The sequence below is a fragment of the Falco rusticolus genome, chromosome 7 (assembly GCF_015220075.1).
Source record: "Falco rusticolus isolate bFalRus1 chromosome 7, bFalRus1.pri, whole genome shotgun sequence".
Lineage (NCBI taxonomy): Eukaryota > Metazoa > Chordata > Aves > Falconiformes > Falconidae > Falco > Falco rusticolus.
The window spans coordinates 61,643,807-61,661,354 of NC_051193.1; the positions used below are offsets into that span (position 1 = coordinate 61,643,807).

The following is a 17,548-nucleotide window of genomic DNA, read 5'->3' on the forward strand; positions in this document are numbered from 1 at the left end:
AATAATATGGCTAAGAAAGTGCCTAAGAGCCCATCTTTGCTCCAGACTGTAATTCTTCAGAAGCCGTTCTTCATGACCCAGGGTTGAATGACGGCCCTTGCTGTCGCGTAAAGAAGTGCATGTTACAGCCATTGGCTCTAACCTTAAACAAAGCAGAACTACTCCCGAGTCCCATAATAAGGAGGACGTTTCAAATGCTTCTGCCTCCAGCAGTTTTTTCCCCGTGCAGCGGGTTAGCGCCCAGCGCCGCTGCCTGCCGGCTGGGACCCCCGGTGCACACGGCGGCGGCCCGGGGCCGGCGCCCCCGCTGGGCGCTTCTTCCCCTTCCGTGGTTTGTCCTTTCGAATGCGTTGCACGGCCGGAGCCAAGCGCAGGCAGGGAAAGGCTTGGCAGGCTCGGCCCTGCCGCGGGGACGACTCCTCAGTACTGCCGGGTAACTTCCTGCGCTTCCCAAGTACATTATCTGTCATTTTGCAGATTTTTACAGTACTCTAGCAAGATGACGGGCGCGTTTCCCCCCCGCACGCAGCGCCCTCCCTCCCCGCAGAGGGGCATGCCTGCTGCCCGCCGCGGGGGCCGTGCCCGGCTGCCTTCAGGGCCCCGCTCGCTGCCGGGCGAGCTGCGGGGAAGGGGGCAACGGCCGCTGGCACCCGCCCCGGGGTCTCTCCCGGATGGGCCGCGGCCCCGCAGCGTGGCCGGCCCCGGCGGGACCCCCCCGGCCCGGGGCGCGGTGGCGGGCTGCAAGCGCCGCCCCGGCGGGCGGTGTGACGGGCGGTGCCGCCCGGCTGCTCGCCTCCCTGGGCCGCGGCGGGCCCGCTGCCGCCCTCCCCCGGCGCCGCGGCGGGCGGGAGGATGGAGCAGGGGCTGTCCGCCATCACCCTCTACTGCGCGCCCGCCGCCGGCCCCGCGGCTGCCTCCTGCGCCATGGAGCCCGAGCAGGTGAGCGGGGCGCCCGGCGGCGGGGCCCGGGGCAGCCCGCTCCGCGGGGGGGCGGGCCCCTCGGGGCGGCGGCGCTGGGGTCCGTCCGGGGCGTGGGTGGCGGTGGCGGCCTGAACCCCGCCGGGCCGGGGCTGGGCGCGGGGGGAGCCCCCGGCGCGGGCCGGTTCTCGGTGGGGGTGGCGGGGCGCGGGGGCCTGGGCGCGGGCTCGGCCTGCCGGGCCGCCCGCCCTTCCCTCCAGCGCTCCGTAATTACCGGAGCGCGGCGCCTCGGGTGTCAGCCGGGGCCGGCAGACAATGCCCTGACAAACGAGCCTGATGAATATTGCATCGGGGCAGGCTGCCGCCTCCCGCCGCCCTGTCAAGGCCACCGGGGCGCGGGGCTGGCCGGGGCCGCCGGCTCCCGGTGGGAGCGGCCCCGGTGGGAGCGGCCCCCGAGAGCCCTCCCGTCCGTGGGGCCGGTGCCGGCGCCGCGCCCCGAGCCGCTCGGCGGCGGGGGGGGGCCCTGCAGTCGGCGCTCGCCCTGTTATTGTGTCTTCCGTTTGAGAAGGGCTCATGCTGTTTAATTTCGGTTGAAACGCAAGGCTGGAAAGTAGGCGATAGAGAAAAAAATCCCAACCCCAACCAACCCACCCCCCCCCCCCCCCCCCCCCCCAAAAAAAAAAAAAAAAAGCCTAGCCAGGGAAAGCAACACAAATGAAATCGGTAAGGCAGGCAAGATAACACGGCTAGAAATATTTCTTATTATTACCAGCCTTTTAGTAGCACTGTCGGGTGAGTCGAGCTGTGTAAATTGAATTATTCATCTTTCTGAGGGGGAGCGGACATCGCAACTTCAGCGTTTTGGGTCATAAGTTTTTGCAAGGAGACCTGAGCCCAGTGGCTTCCAAGATGCCAAAGTGACCAGCCTGCTCTCCCTCTTCCTTTTTGCTTTTCTTCTCCTCTCTTTGATGAAACTTGACGTTATTGCATCACCTAGTATGAGTTGTGTGAGCTCTCCTAGCTTCCATGTAGGTGTCCTGGCACACCTCATCCTTAATCATCATTTATTTATTTTAATGGCATTTTGGATGTGGCTGAATTTCCATTGCGCTGGGTGTTGTACCAGCGCTGTCAGAATGTGTCCTGGTCGCACGCGGTTTCTGGCTAAAGGCTGAGGTGAGAGGGTGGGTGTGAAGAGGGTGAACAAGGAGCAGCGGTTTCATACGCTGACTTCCTGACGGGCAAGGTTTCCATGGGTGCCGTAAAGCCAAGAAAAATTCCAAGAGGGTATCTAAAAAGAAAAATAAGTCACTTTGCGGTGTTTCCCACGTGCGTTAAGAGTGTTAGCCAGCGTGGCAGAAGCACAAGGCCTTTGTGTCTAATTGTTGCGGGAACAGAAGCCAAAGTAAATACTTTTATGGCACTCGGTTAAGACAAATGCTGAGTCTTTCAAGGTCCGTATAATGTGTTGGAAAGGGACAAGCCTGTGGAAAAAGGTGAGGTGGGCAACCTGACCAAAGCCACGGACTAGAAGAATGATCTTTGTAACCACTTCTTGAATTGGAAAAGAAGTTCAGATGTGTAAAGGAAGATCAAAAGTGTTCAGCCCCCAAACAGGAGATGCTGCAACATTTGAGCTGTACAGATCTGTATTGCCACGGTTTTGGAAAGATAAAAGAAAATTTGTTAATGCTGAACTTCCAGCTTGCAGCTGGGAAGGTTGGCTTTTATTGATGCTGTGCATGTAAAAATTAAAAGGACCAATGTTACAGTGATGAATAAAACCCACATCCAGGTTTGTTGACTAGGTAATCACAAAAGCAACAGCTGATATATATTGTTTTATTTAATGATTTAGGACTCTGAAACAGATTCGTTGTTCCTTGAGGAAACCCTACTGTCTCAAACTACCACGTTTGTCTGCAACTTTGTACCAGTACCAGCTACGCAGAGCTGCTTGCTGTAGGTAGTGTAAGTGGAGTGTGGGATGGCTGTGCAGGCAATTGAAGCCTGCTTTTTAAATTTTAACTACAATTTTTTTCTAAGTTAAAATATTTGAGGCGTTTGAGTTAAACAAGCCAAAATCAGATGAAGAGACTGTGCCTTTAGGGGAACTTAAGGAGAGGCTGATGTTGCTTGCTGTGGTTAATCACAGCAATATTTGTGATGCTGTGTTGCAAAAAATAGTGCTCTTCAGCACTGTGACTAAACATGAAAAATGGCATCATTGTATGATGCCAATAAAGGAGCGTGAAATGTTCATAAAAGACTGATTCTGTGGTGCTCTTTGCTCCAAAAACTACAGAACTGAGTCACAGTAAGTGGTGCCCGCTTTTATAGCGGCAGCAAGGAGCGCTCCCTGTGCTTAGGTTGCTCCACTGTTCTCAGCGTTTGTACTTCTGTAGCTTTGCTGTTCTGCTCGTGCTCTGTTCCCGAGACTGATACGCAGCAGAGAGAGTGCGCTGGGCCCCAGCGAGTCGGTTTGGTCTTTCTACATGAAAATGTAACTCTGCATGAAAATGTAATGCCATTTCAGCTTAATTACCCTCTTGGAAACTTGCTGCTTCATTCTGCTGCGCTCCCCCAGGAAAATGCCCAAAATGTGCTGCGGTAGTTAAAGAGATGCTGGGGGAAGCTGAAATGACTTGCAGTTTTGAGAAGTGGAGGTATGAGAGCTGGGAGAGATGATGAATGTGTGCGCTCCCTCTCCACGCTGTAGTGCTTGGCACGTGATCTTTACCTTCCCTCCCTCTTCTCTATGGGCACGAGAAAAATCTGTGCCTGGAATGGAGGAAGCCGTTCTGCTCTCCACGGCCCCCTCCTGCCCCTCTCTGCTGTGCCCGCTGCCTTTCCCAGCTAACTGAGCCCGTTTGTGCTGCAAAGCTAATTTGCGTAATCTAGCGTTAAGAGATGGGAATGGTGATGCTGGGCTTGCAACAATTAAGGGATGTCTTACAGCTCTGTGATAAAATACATATTTTTATTAATAATTTTGAATTGTGACCTGTGGAGACCATTGAGTTTGCATAGGCAAGAAGTCGAAAATTGGAATGTGCCCATTTTATGCAGCCTGAATTCTGCGTACATGTACACACATCTCATTCCTTACGATACGGTTTCAAATAACACGAGCTCGTGCATTTTTAAAAACTTTCATGGTACGTTAAAAACATGTGGCTGGCATTTTCTACCTTCTGTGTCCTTCTCTGCATGACAGAAGCGTGTTCAGAACAGTTTTGTGCATTTGATGCAGTAGTATCTAAAAGCTCTGCTGAGGCGAAGGCTCTGTTTTGAGAGCTACAGTACAAAACCTTACTAAAATTCTCTGCCTGCAGGAGTTGCTAGCCTAAAGAATTTTTGATTGGCCTTTGAACTAGGAGTATATTTTTTAATGCTTGTGACCCAAAGACTGCATTGTAGCATTCAGCAGCTGGAAGAACAAACCCAGACATTGTACTTCTCTTTTTATATGTCTTTAGCCACAAAACTAAGGGTTGTTCTTTTAGCACCGTCCCTGGCACTCACCGTGATCACTGCTGAAAGCCCACAAAGGCAGATGCATCTTTCTAAAGCTTGACCCCGGCTGCTTAGTTCTCCTTTATTCAGTTCTGTTGTGTCCTGGAGGTGTCTGTCTAAGCTTGCAAAGAGGTGGTGGCTACAGCCTATGAGCTGCTTGATTAATTTCACTTGAGACTAATTCCAAAACCAAAGATACTTTTATATATTCACACGTATATACTCATCTAGTTACTTAAAGAAAAGTGTCCTGCTAAGAAACTCTTACGTATCACAGTGCTTTTTAGGAATAGATGTTTTTAATACCACCTGTGCATGCTGAAGTGAAGGCACTCATCTTTTTGTTATTTTTAGTGGAGAGGTCAGTTTTCAGGTATCTGCAAACAATAATGTTTCAGTCGTATCTTTACCTACAGCCAAGCTCTTACAAATGTCCGTTGTATATACTAATCAATCTAAAATATTTTAAATACCCCATGAATTTTTTTAAGGAGGAGCTTTTCCAGTTCTGGAAGTGTGTACTTGACATAATGATTTTTTTTTTCTCCTTTATAGCAACTTGCAAATGGAGATAGAGGCTTTGAGAATGTGGAGCTGGGTGTCATAGGAAAGAAGAAGAAAATTCCAAGGAGGGTTATTCATTTTGCAAGTGGAGAAACAATGGAAGAATATAGCACAGATGAAGAGGAAGATGAACAAGAGAAAAAAGATCTGTTGCCGCCTGTAGATCCTGTAGGTGTTTTACTTGATAAATTGCCACTTCTGGTTTACTGGGTAACTACCCATATTTTATACTTTAATTTTTGTGTCATAAATCTGATTTAGTACTTTGTATTAAAGGTTCCCTTAATAAGATTGGTGCTAGGGACTGAGAAATCCGAGAAATATTCCTGAGTTGTTTTGTCCTGGAGTCCTTCTCCACTAAAGTAGCCCTATTAATTAGAAATGGGTTTAATTTCTTCACAGTTCTGGTCTGTCCTCTCCAGCATTTCTCCCTCTAATAATATTTGCTTGGTGTCTCCTTGATTTGTATTATTCTTTAAAAAAATGCGCAGGGAAGGCATTTGTTTTCTGTTTGGTGACAGTGGAGAGTTGAACCTGTAATTTAGTGTTACCATACCAGCAATTTGATATGATTAAAAAAAGAGTATAGCAGGGAAAGAAACAAATGACTTGCAGAAATAAAAGGAAAACTGGTGTAATTCATAGTATGTGAAAAACAGGTTTTAAAGGACCTGCCTAGTCTGTGTATGTAATGTTCATCTTCTTGTAAGCCATTAAGATGTTGCTTGACCTGTGAATGGAGTCTCCATTTATGGGGTCCAAATTCAAGTGGAGTTTTGGCAATTGAAGCTGTCTCCAGTAGCGTGTGACGTAGCTGCTAAAGTATGTTTTCCTTTTTGTCATGATTTTGGGTCTATACTTCGAGGTAAAAGGAAATATATAGTGTTATACTCAGTTGGCATCTCTGACAATCTGGTTTGCGGTGATGATGGTGTATTTGCAAGGCTCAGAGCCGCGCGTGCCAGCTGTGGCAGCAGCAGCTCCCTGCTCTCTGGCAGTCAGCCCTAGAGAAGAGCCACATCCTTCTCTTCATCTCTCCACATCACTGAGTCTCATGTTTCGTTTATGACACCCCCACGAACTGGTGTCCCAGCCACCTCTTTTCTCTGCCCTCCTTACCCCAATAAGCTGGGTCTGCGGACCTGTTCCCTGCCTGCTGGTGGGCTCCCTTCCTGGCCCTCTCTGGGCTCTGTTGCCTGTATTGCGATAGAGGTGGAGGCTCGAAACTGGCTGGGTCCTTCCCGATGTGCCGGGAGCCGTTGCTTTGTGCAGCAGTTTGTCCCGCCTGGTTGCACGCTGGAGGCAGACGCTGGTGTGTAGCTGCTCGTTCCCATGCTCCAGAGAAGAGTCTTGGTGTGCACAGAAACTGGTACCCTGTTTTCTACTTGGCGTTGCTGTTGAAATGACTTCTGCACCATCATTTGGGAATCCATAATTAAGAAATGTTGTGGTTGAAGCTCTCAGCTCTCTTTTTTACTGTATAGTGGTAGGGCCTGTATTTATTTACATGCATATCCACCCTGGGAGAGCTTGCCCTTATTGAACGGACTGTAGTAAAGAGGTTGACTTTCTGCTCATTCTCTTTTGAAGAAGTGGTGAACCATAAGGGCTTTGCTTTGGGAGGGACTGTCAACTGGTTCTTTTTTTCCCCCTCTGTAAAATGAATTTGTCTTGAAGGGGAAAAAAAAAAGGTGGTTTGAGGACAGAGCTGCAGTGAGACTGTGGGCATTCAGCTGGGATTTGGTTCATAGCAATTCCCAGGTGAAGCTGTTGCACTTCATCTTGGTACCACTATTTCTTTCTTGCTAGGTAGTTCTTGTTTACAACGAAAAGTAACATTAGCCTGAGAGCATGTAGGGTATCATCGGTATAAAATACACTTGACATTTTTGGTTTGAAAATAAATGTATTGTACTCGCAAACAGTGAGTAGATGTTAAGCTGCCTTGCTCAGTTTTTTTTTTTTTATCTCTGCAAGGATCTACAAAAAGAAATGCAAGAACTGTGAAACCTACTGAATATTACGGTAATGTTCAGGTACCTTTAGAGTCAGATCTGTTCCCCACTATGCAGGTCATGTCAGATATCCACGGATGTATAAGAGATTTTTCCCAACTATAATTAGCAGGGGACCAGATCTGTGTAACTTCTTGTGCCATTTCTTCTCGGTAGAAGAGTTCCACTGTGGTGCAGCAAGGGAAGGCTCATAAGCCTTAATGTATGTGTTGTGAGGCCAGAGAAGTGCACGCTGCTGTAGAAATGGACATTTAACTAGAGAGCCCTCAAACGTGCACAACAGCTGGGAATGCGGCATGATTGTTCTCCTGCTTTCCTAACAAGGATTTTTTTTCTGAATAGCAAAAAGTATATTGCATGGCACAGTGACAATGGCTTTATTCTCCTTTTATAGCTTAATTTTTATTACCCTTTTTAATAAAAGGACCCCTCAGACCAGAACAGTTTATTGTGGAGCGCAGTATGCCTTATTATGTATTGCTTTTTACTTTGACAGAATTAACTTGATTAGAGCAAGGGTTGCCATTAAGTGAAGTTTACCTTATCTGCTGCATGCTTCGTGTATCCCAGCTGAGACACTCAACTGAGAAATGTTAGTCCAAGCTGAGCTTTGATGCTTTAGCCAACAGCTGCCTTACAAATCCTACAATAAAAACATTTTTATAAAAGCAATTAAATAGTCAGTTTGCTGAGACCAGCATGTCTAAAACTTGTTATCTCAGTTGGGATATGAAAAAGTATGTTGCAAGTAATAGCTGTTTCTGGTCCAACTTACTTTTTAAAAAAGCACATTTAATATTTTGAATAGAAACTTTGCATCGTGAAATTTCAAAGCTCAGCTGGTATTGGCATCCTGGCAGCCTCTAAATTAGTTTAAGGGAAACAATTCTGATAACTTCTATAGGTCAGCACTCACTTCATTAACATTCTTGGGCTGGAGTGTCCATTCTGTTGTATTTTGGTTGTTGGTTTTTTTTAAAGAATGAATTGAATCTAGAACACAGGGTATGCTTAATACATTTCCCCCTGGATTTTTTAGATAGTAGCGTTCAGTATTATCTGTGTGTTCTCATATTAAAACATAGATGCTTTAATTACGTAAATGCTTTAATTTTAACTGAAACTTCTAGTCTGTCTAGAAGGACTTAGATGCTTACACTTTATATGTAAATCTCATTTTGCACCTGTCCACCAAAACTTTATTTTGTTGTAACTAAACTTCCCTAACCTGTTTTAGAAGATAATTTTTCTGTTTATCCTTGGAGGGCTGCTTGCTATAAGCTCTTTGTTGCATTCACCTATTACATGAATAGGCAGAAAGTGGAGTGTAAATCTTTGCAGAGCAATTGTCAGTAATGTAACTGTTGGTGATAACCTTGGAATTCATCCTGAGAACATCTCTGCAACAAAGCACCAGAAGAGATTTAATTTTATTAACTTTCAGTGCTCAGAAAGATTGAAACACGTTTTTGCAGGGAGATTATCTTGATATCCTGTAGTTAAAAGGAGCTTAACTTCAAACAGCAAAAAGTCCTCTCTTGAGGACTGTTAAACATTTTTCTTTTAACAATTTGGGGATGAGGGAGAAAAATAGTCACTGACCAAGTAATGGCTACTCATAATATGGCAGAAGCTTTTTGATGGAGGATGGTATGTGTGTCTCTGATGTTGTTTTCACTGGCTTGTCTTAGGTGCCACAGTTTGACATGGTGCATACACTAAAAGACCTGTTACAGCAATGGCCAGTCAGTAGTTAAACTAATTTGAAATGCATCTTGGCACAGTAAACAGTGGAAAAGTATCTATTTGGTGGTGTATATTAACTCTTAAATACGGGATTTGTTTTTTCTTAAATCAGGAAATTATTTTTTCCTTTATTTTGCCATTTTCTCTGGCAAAGATAAACCCTGCGTTCTTCGGAAAGTTCAAGTGTTATTAGGGACTGACTGAAATCTGGCAAGTTCAGGGGAGTGCGTGTGTGCTCCATTCAGCAGTACTGTACTAGGAAACAAAATCATGTTCTGTTAGACCAGAACCCCCTTGGTTTTATCAATGGTTGAATCCATTGTGCTCATTCCTATTTAAAATGCAGCACTTGGATTAAAGTGGTACGTTAAGATTTTTTGTAATTTAAAAACCAGTTGTCATAACCATTGTGTTTTCTATTTGAAACAACAAAATAAAGTCAGGAAAGCTGAATAGTATAATTAAGCATTGTAGAAACGTGTACTAAAGAGGCTGATGGCGGGAGACATCCTGTCCCCTTATAATAAGCCAGTGTCCTGTGTTTCATACTGCTGCCCCTTGTTTCCAGTCAAGAAATAGAGTATTACTGTGGCCTTGCATTGACGAAAGACTGAACATTAAGGCTTCTTTGGCCAAAGGAGGTTGATGTACAGTGTCTGGGTGTGTGGTTCTTACTGAGCATTAGTAGGACCTGACTTGGGTACTGTTTTCTGTACCACTCAGTGCATTAAAGCTGCTTCACGGAGTAGGGTTCGTTTGTACTGAGCCATTGCCTAATGGCCCCGTTCATATCACCCGAGCAGTTCTGATTTTCTCCAGTACCTCTTCTCGCCTCACATTGCCACTCCTGCTTCAGTCTCCGAGGTGCTCTGGGAAACCACCCGAACGTACCCTTGGGAAGTGAAGGGGGGAGAAAATAAAGGAGAGTTATTCCTTGGAGGTGTTCCCTTGTTCCTGGTTGTTCTTGGTGGTTTACTTCCCGAGGCATCTCCTTTCTCCTCTTGAATTCGTGTGAAGTAGCTTCTCTCATGGTTTTGTATTGCCTTTTGAGATACTTCAAAGGATGCTCCTTTTTTAAATTCAGGGGACCAGCAAAGCCTTGCTTGGCAGGGGTGAAGAAGCATCTTGCTGGGCTTTGTCAGAGAGCAGAGGTTTCCATGAAGCTGAACTTAAAGTGCTTCCAACGTACCAAACTGGTTTTTAATTGCGGTCGGGGAACAGTGGAAATAGAACCTCTGTGTCTGCCAAGCCTCAGATGTTCCCTACATGTGTGTTGCCACAAACGTGTTGCAATACTCTGTGTCTGAGTTAGTTCTGTCACGTTGAAGTTCAGCTGGTCTTTTCACTCTTAAATGTTCCAGGGGCTCTTGTAGCTTCTTGCGTACAGCCGCGCAGCAGGTCCGTTTGTCCTGCACGCTGTGTTGAATGCTTTTTCATCTTGTCACCTCATTATGAAGGATTGTACAGAACCTCATCAATGCCATTGTTTGCACCTGTGGCAACAAGCTTTTCCAGCACTTTTCTTGACTTCCTCAACTGAACAAACTCCAAAATGATTGTTGTTAGCCTGTCTGCCAACTGAGTGCATAATCATCGAGCTGGATGCACAACGAGGTGCTTTTGTGCAGGCAGGATAGCAAGCTGGTTTTGCTTACATTTTTACCTTGGCAGGACATTTTCCATGCCCGCTGCCAAAAATATATAGCATCTGGCTTTTTTCAGCCTGCCCAACTTGAGGTTCTGGCTTGACAGATGATTTCTTGCTGCCACTGATTTGTAGAGGCTGTGCTTGGAAAACACCAAAGTCCTGTAGCTTGCGTACGTGCGTACTGAGGCTGTCCCAATGAATCCCTATAGCCATATTATTTACAGTCATATTGGTTGTCCTGTACAGATAGCTATTAAATAAGATCACAGAAAATGCTTACTGTCACAGTGTTTAGCAACAAGTTATAAACACATAGGGAACTGATGGAGTTAATGGGTTTCACGTAATAAAAGCTGACACTCTTAATTGCTGCTTTCTACAGGGAAAGTACCTCTACAGAGATCTTGCCTGAGTACAACAGACCGTAACTATAAACATGTTTTAGGTGACTATGAAATTTGAGTTTGCCCTTTCACAGAAGTGAAAGCCTACAGCTCCTTCCCCATTAAGACTGGAATCTGCTTTTCTCCTTCTCCTTTTTATTACATGGCTTGTTTTTAATTTCTTTTCAAAGAGAGATACAGCCTCTTTCCTTAGTGAAGAGGATAGTGTAGGTATGCCCGTTAAGTTCTAACTTTCCTTTAAGTTCCTCTGTGGAAGTATCTCAATTTGTCTGGAGGTTGCAGTGCTTTCTCTGTGGCAGCAAAGACACCACAGGTGTGCAAAGGGCAGCTCCTCCTCGTCTTCCTGGCCAGTCCTTCCTAAAGAGTCTGTCCACTGCAGCGCTCCAGTCGTGCAAGCCATCCACTGCCTCTCTGGGGATCCCAACAAGATCCCAGCCCTGCAGCTGCACACAGGTCTCCATTTCCGTGTGTTCATGCCCCATGCTGCGTGCCTTAGTGTGCAGGCACTTCAGAGAGACTTCCTTGCTCATGCAAATGCTTGGGGTGATCCCACTTGAGCCCTGTTTTGTTGGTTTTGTGTTCCTCGTCATTCATGCCACCCCAGGTGCTTTCCTTGTCAGCCTGTCCCTTGCTGCCTCAGAGCTGCGGTAGCTCTTCCTCCCTCACGGTTCCTAGTTTTGTTCCTCAGATGCAATTCCAAATGGCAATTTGTATGCAGTTGTAAGTACTGGGAAGTGGTCCCTTGCTCAGGGACCACTTTGAAGGTTTGGTTTTAAATAGTCTTTTGCAGCTTTCTCGTTATTGTAATGAGGGGCTACTTGGATAACCCACTTCTCTTCTAGGGCTGATGGAATTCAGAACATTATGGAAAGGTCTTTCTAGCTATAGGAGTTACCTTGGGATTGAGGTGGATGCTTGTCATTTCCCAAGTCTGGGAGCAGGAAACAAAACTCAATGAAACAGATTCTCCCAGATATAAACTGTCGTTATATTTATATCTTAGGGTGATACTTTGCTTCATGCATGTCTGGTCTGGACTTACTTTAAAGCAAGAATATTGTGGTAGCTGGCAAACGGGAAGCATTGCAGATCTTTCTTCTCAATCTGTTTGAGCTTTTTTATGTATTAGTAAGAGCCATGAACAAACACTTCTATGTATTCATACTACTATTGTTCTTACAGACAACGCTCACATGGGGCCCCTACTTGTGGTTTCACATGCTGCGAGTTGCCACATCAACCTTATCAGGTATTGCTTTATGTAATTTTTGGGTAAGCCAGTAGTGGAATATTGAAAGTCATGTTCACAGACCATAAATCATCTTTGTGAGCTACTGGTCATTTTTTTCAAAACTATGAATGAACCTGTATTTTAACGTGTAGAGACATATTCTCTTGCCTTAGACACTTTTTTTTTTTTTTTTTACTTTCAATCAACAACTCTTGAATGGAAGAACAAACAGGAAACACCCTTTTGCTGAACACTTTTTTCCCCCCTTTTCCTCCATTAGCGCTGGCAAGGGAGTGTATCAGCTTTCTATTTGGTTTTGTATGGAAGCGTTTTGTGTGACATTATCTGAAAAGAATGCTGTTTGGAGTAACTAAACTGACAGTTTTTATGAAGACAACTAATAATTATCCCATCTAGTTGTGTGCATTACAGCAGACTTCTGAGGTTACAAAATAAAAATAAGGCTGTTGTCAAGAGTCTTAAACTCATTGCATAGAAGTTTATTTGGCGTGTGGACCTCACAAAATTCTGCCAAGTTTTAAAAATACTTGTCCCAGTCTATGTTCCTCCCAAGGTGTAAAGTACCTTTATTGGTTTTTTTGACAAATGTGGTGTTTCTGTCATTGTATATCTAATTTTGTGTATTTTTAAAAAAACTATAGGCAGTTTATTTTATTAACTAACTTATCCTTACTTTTAGAAGTGCTTTTTCTCTAATGTACAGTGTAATTCCATTCCTTGTCATATCTGTTCTTCATGCACAAAGATACTGCTTTCCTTTTTTCAGAAGTCTTTTATTAATTTGAAGATTAGTACTTCCTTCTTCCCACTTCAGTTTTGCTTCTTACATTTGTAATTCGAACTGGTCTTCTGCACAGAGCTCTAGACGCCAGCATATCTGTAAAGTTAGTTATTGTGAATATTCATTGAAGCAGTCAATTGCCAACTTCGAATTTGTTTTCCTTGAAGACAACTAACTCCTTTGCGTCCTCGGCAGATTTGTAATTTGAAGTGCAATATATTTGGCTTCCTGCTTGCCTTTACTCAAGCAGCAGTGCTGTAGCCATCACCCTGGTAGAGACTGACTGACACAAACCCCTGGTTCCACACTTGTGATGCTGCATTACCTGTTCTAGCAGAGCAGCGCTGCGTGTAGCCTCCAGCTTGAAAGCTGAGACAGCTGAAAACCTAAATATTTTATTAATCCATTAGGATGCAACACAGAACATTGTTAAAACTCCTACTGACTTGAAGTATGCATGTATCAATAAATAACTCTCTAGTTCACTGGGTCCGTTAGACTGAAGTGCCAGTGCAATTGGTAGCCATGTATTTTTGTCTAACCTTACTTGTCAGTTCCAAGTTCAGTTAAAGGCTTATCCTTTAACTGATCCCCTAGCAAAACAAACCGGGGTTCAAAGCTGAAACCAGTAGAATTCAAACGAATGCCGCCACCATCTATATTTTCGTTGACTTCCATGTTCTTCTCCTTTCATTCATTCTTTATCTTAAAGGACAACTACTGGTATATTGGGCTAATAATTACATACAAGTAGATTAGCCTAGCAGGTTTTGGTTTTGTCTTTTGTGTGAAGTAGGACTATGGAAAACCATTCAGGAAAGATGAGGATACCTTTTAAAATAAAACTGTGCTTAAGAATTTTCTTCTAGATACTAATCATATGTAAACCTCTCTTTATTTTTTTTTAGTGTGTGATTTCCTGGGAGAAAAGATTGCATCTGTGCTGGGGATAAGCACACCAAAATACCAATATGCCATTGATGAGTATTACAGAATGAAGAGAGAGGTATGTGTGTGAGATAGGGCTCTTACCTTCCTTTTCTCCAACTTGCCTTCCCTGGTATTTTAAAAAAAAAAAGAAATTAATTTGTATTCCAGCATTAAAATGAGGGTTTAGAACCCCTATTTCAGTTTGCCTTCAGTTTTCATTTGACAAACAATTAATGCCTGCCTATACATCAGCCTTTTCTCGCCAGTTTATCAGTTAGAACGGGCTAGGTCCCGCTTGTACAATGCATTTTCAAGTCAAGTGTGAGGAAGTTGGATGGAGCACTGGGCACTGCAAAGGGGTGGCTGCTAGGAGTATACTTCCAACTCTTAAAACCTGTTCAACAAAGTGTCAAGGGTAAAGGTTACCATTTGTTCTAAACTATAACTGGAAATGATGATAGGTAGTCAGTGCTTTATGCAAAAAAAAGCCTTAATAATTTTTATTTGAAAGAGAGAGGAAACCTATTTAAAGCTTTACTATGATTTTTTAATTTTTGATAGCTTTTTATTATTGAGCTGAAAAAGCTTTAGAGAAGGTAGACCTATTGCTGTTGACTAAAAAGTGCTTGTCTAGACACATGATTTTTTTTGGTGTTTATTTAACACAGTTTAATCCTCACTTTGGGTGATTTTATTTTATTTTTTCTCCATAAAAGGAATTCTGGAATATACCTCATTTTATTACCAACTAATGCCTGTTTTTTAGTGGAGCAGACATCCTTGCCTCCTAATAGGAACTGGTATACTCTTATGGAAAGACTTCAATTGAATGTAAGTAAGTGGTAAACAGTAGCTTACAAATCCAGTTATCTATTTTTAGGAGGAAGAGGAGGAACAGGAAAACAAGATGTCGGAAGAAGCAGAAAGACAGCATCAGGAACAGCAGAACAAGCCCCAGGCTGAAGCTCCTGTCCGGACAGACCAGCCTGAAGCAACAGCATGCACTTCATTTGTGAATGTAAACTTTGAAAACGAGGGAGATGGCCAGTCTGTTGGGGAAAACAAACAAGATGTAGTTCCTGTCCCTCCTTAAGTGTAAAGGTCTGTATAATGTAGGAAATAGGAAGTGTCAGGTGTCACAATCTGGCTATAAGAAGCAGGAAAAATAGGATTATACTTGTTCAGTGAAATAACAACTTCTAGCATTCTTATTGATCAGGAGAGAGCTAGGCAGTATCTGTTCAGTCTGTCTGCCTAATAAAGGCTGAGGTGTTCTGCCAAACTGGCACTTCAGTTAAAATGGAAATTGCACTACAAACATTTGGTCTAAAATTGAATGTGTGAGCTAATTTCTGTGGAAAGAAGTAAAAATGTCTTTTCCTTGAATTGCTGTGTCTGTAACCCCTGTGGATTGCAGATGCAGTGCTGCTTCCTACTTCTAAAACACCTATTTCTGATTTGCACATTGTTTGCAACTTGGCTCTCTGTGAATAGATTAATAGGAATCAATACCCTGTAACTCAAGTCATTATAATAGTGTCTTATTTCCCCTATTTATTGTCACTATTGTATGCATGTATTTTTTTTCTGTTGTTGTTTAACACGAGATAATGTTAGATTTAATGTTAATTAGATTTAAGGGTCCACTGACTTTTTTTTTTTTAAATTAAAGAAAAACATTAAAGGAGGCTGTAAACACCCTTAAGAACTTACTGACAAGTACCAGCACTTTTGGAGGCTGACAGTGCTCAGCTGTTCCATTCAGTGCTGCAGCCAAGTACAGAACTAGCATCAGTGTAAGATGTTCTCACTCCCAAGTCCAAAAATAAAGAGATCCACCTGCTTGAATACTTCATATTGCTCCCAGCAGTCTGGGAAACAAACTAAGGTCTTGCTAAATTATACTGAATGCACCAGACACTGCCTACATTACCAGTCTAGAACTATGAAAACTTTTTTGGACATAGTTTACCTGAGTCAGTGTACTTGATTAACCTAAACAGAGTACTTGCTTAGTGTTAAATTACCAGTAAGGGATGTGCCATTGCAAGTGTAACCCCTTTAGCACAGAATACATGAATAACTAGAAATCACAAAACCAAACTTATGATTCTTTTTCTTAAATAAACAAAACTTCGTTGCAGTCCTGCAACAACAGTAACTTTTTTTTTTTGTCTAAGTGAAATGCAGGTAGCTCCAAAGCTTTTAAATAGCCCCAAATACCAATTAAGGTTATTTTAACTGCAATGACTGTCATTTTGCTGTGGCTTGTAAAAGGTGACTCATTTACTTTGTGACAATCAGATGTCAGTGCCCCAGTCACTTTTGTTACAGAACTATTATAGATAAAGGAGCAGAGAATCTGTACTAGTTACCATGTAAAACATTACTTCAGTGAAATTTTGTGCTGGGTATCGTCATATGTCCCTGGCCTTGGTCCCACTACCAACTGAGGAGCCTGACGTAACACCGGAGGCTGGCTGACTTGGCTATTAGTTTCCAGCGTTCAATTATATATTTCAGACAACCCTCTGCCTGTAGAGCACAACTTCCCTCTCCTCTCATCTGCCCTTACCATTCCAGCACTACAGAAGGTCTTATGAGGAGGATTCATCAGCTCTATTCCATCCGTTTTGATACTCTGTTCTTTGCCTCTTTTTGAATTGTAAGACAGAGGGTGCTGACAGCTGTGTAAAGTCATTCCTCAGCCCAAAACACCTGCAAGGGAGAGTTGGTTCAACACCTGGGGAACACACAGAAAAGCAGCTTGTTGAGAGTTCTTATACTGTCAGAGGTAGAAAGCCTCATGTAGCTCAAGGGTAAAACCTTTACAGCTGAAGGATATTTTGCTTTTCTGCCAAGACATTAGTGTCAGTTGTGTTGGTTTCCCCTCCCCCTATTATCTGTTGCATCAGAAATGGTCTCACTGCCTTGGGTTTAAACTTCTTTGTATAAAATACTGTATTACTCACTGTGCCTTAACTTAATCCTTCCTTCAGTTTTTTGCAAACTGTATGAAAGTGGTTACTTTCATAATGGTTTAATTTTTCTGTAAATGCATTAATTGGTTATTTTATATTTAATATAATTTTTGAACTGGAAGTTGGCTATGGCTTTTCTTTTAAAATTGTGTGGTCATTGAAACTTTTATGTCTGCACACAGGTGCACGTGCCTGTTCATAGCTTCCATCTACTGAGTCACACATCCTGCTGGAATGTTCAAGTGCTGAAATTCAAAATACTATACTATCTCCACCCCTTCCTTACAATCTCATGTAGTAGTTTTTAGCATATTCAGTGTGTTCAGCACTACTCAGATCAATAAATAATGCAGGATTGCAACCACCTCTGGCCTGGAGCTATTGTAATTTCATCGGGAAGATGAAACATTTCTACAGCTGTGTTAAAGAGTAAGAGTTTCACTGCTTTAACTACTGCTGTAGCTCAGCTGTACAGTTAAGTTAGCAATATAAAATACTTGCACAGGAGGTTCAGTTGGTGAAAACCTTTATACAAGTGTTTGGACTAGCTTTAAATAGACCTAAAGCTAGTGCGGTTTTATTTTTGTTAATAAACCTCTTAAGAATTAGGTAACTACTCATCAGTTAAGTAGTTATTTACTTACCCTTTCTGTTAGACACATAAAGCTGGACATACATGTAGAACAAAAAGGCTGAAAGTCTTTACCTCTTACTGAAGACTTCTGCCTTTACAACAGAATGCTCATACAGAACGCGGTGGGAGGCTTGGGATGGCCAAGTGGATACAGGCCAG

At 43.5% G+C, this 17,548-nt stretch overlaps 1 protein-coding gene across 1 annotated transcript; it reads left to right on the forward strand.

Moving 5' to 3' along the window:
• Positions 1 to 650: 650 nt before the first annotated feature.
• FAM177A1 (family with sequence similarity 177 member A1) lies at positions 651 to 16,876 on the forward strand. The gene is made up of 5 exons (XM_037396135.1): positions 651 to 939; positions 4,990 to 5,166; positions 11,994 to 12,060; positions 13,753 to 13,850; positions 14,655 to 16,876. Exons 1-5 carry the CDS (start codon positions 853 to 855, stop codon positions 14,865 to 14,867), a joined length of 642 nt encoding a protein of 213 aa, XP_037252032.1. The 5' UTR covers positions 651 to 852; the 3' UTR covers positions 14,868 to 16,876.
• Positions 16,877 to 17,548: the final 672 nt, after the last annotated feature.

Bases quoted from the DNA above. Each gene is read 5' to 3' on its own strand.
- FAM177A1 (XM_037396135.1), top strand. From the start codon at position 853: ATGGAGCAGGGGCTGTCCGCCATCACCCTCTACTGCGCGCCCGCCGCC. The intron at 940-4,989 runs GTGAGCGGGGCG...TCTCCTTTATAG, and splicing joins GCGCCATGGAGCCCGAGCAG to CAACTTGCAAATGGAGATAG. The intron at 5,167-11,993 runs GTAGGTGTTTTA...TTGTTCTTACAG, and splicing joins TGTTGCCGCCTGTAGATCCT to ACAACGCTCACATGGGGCCC.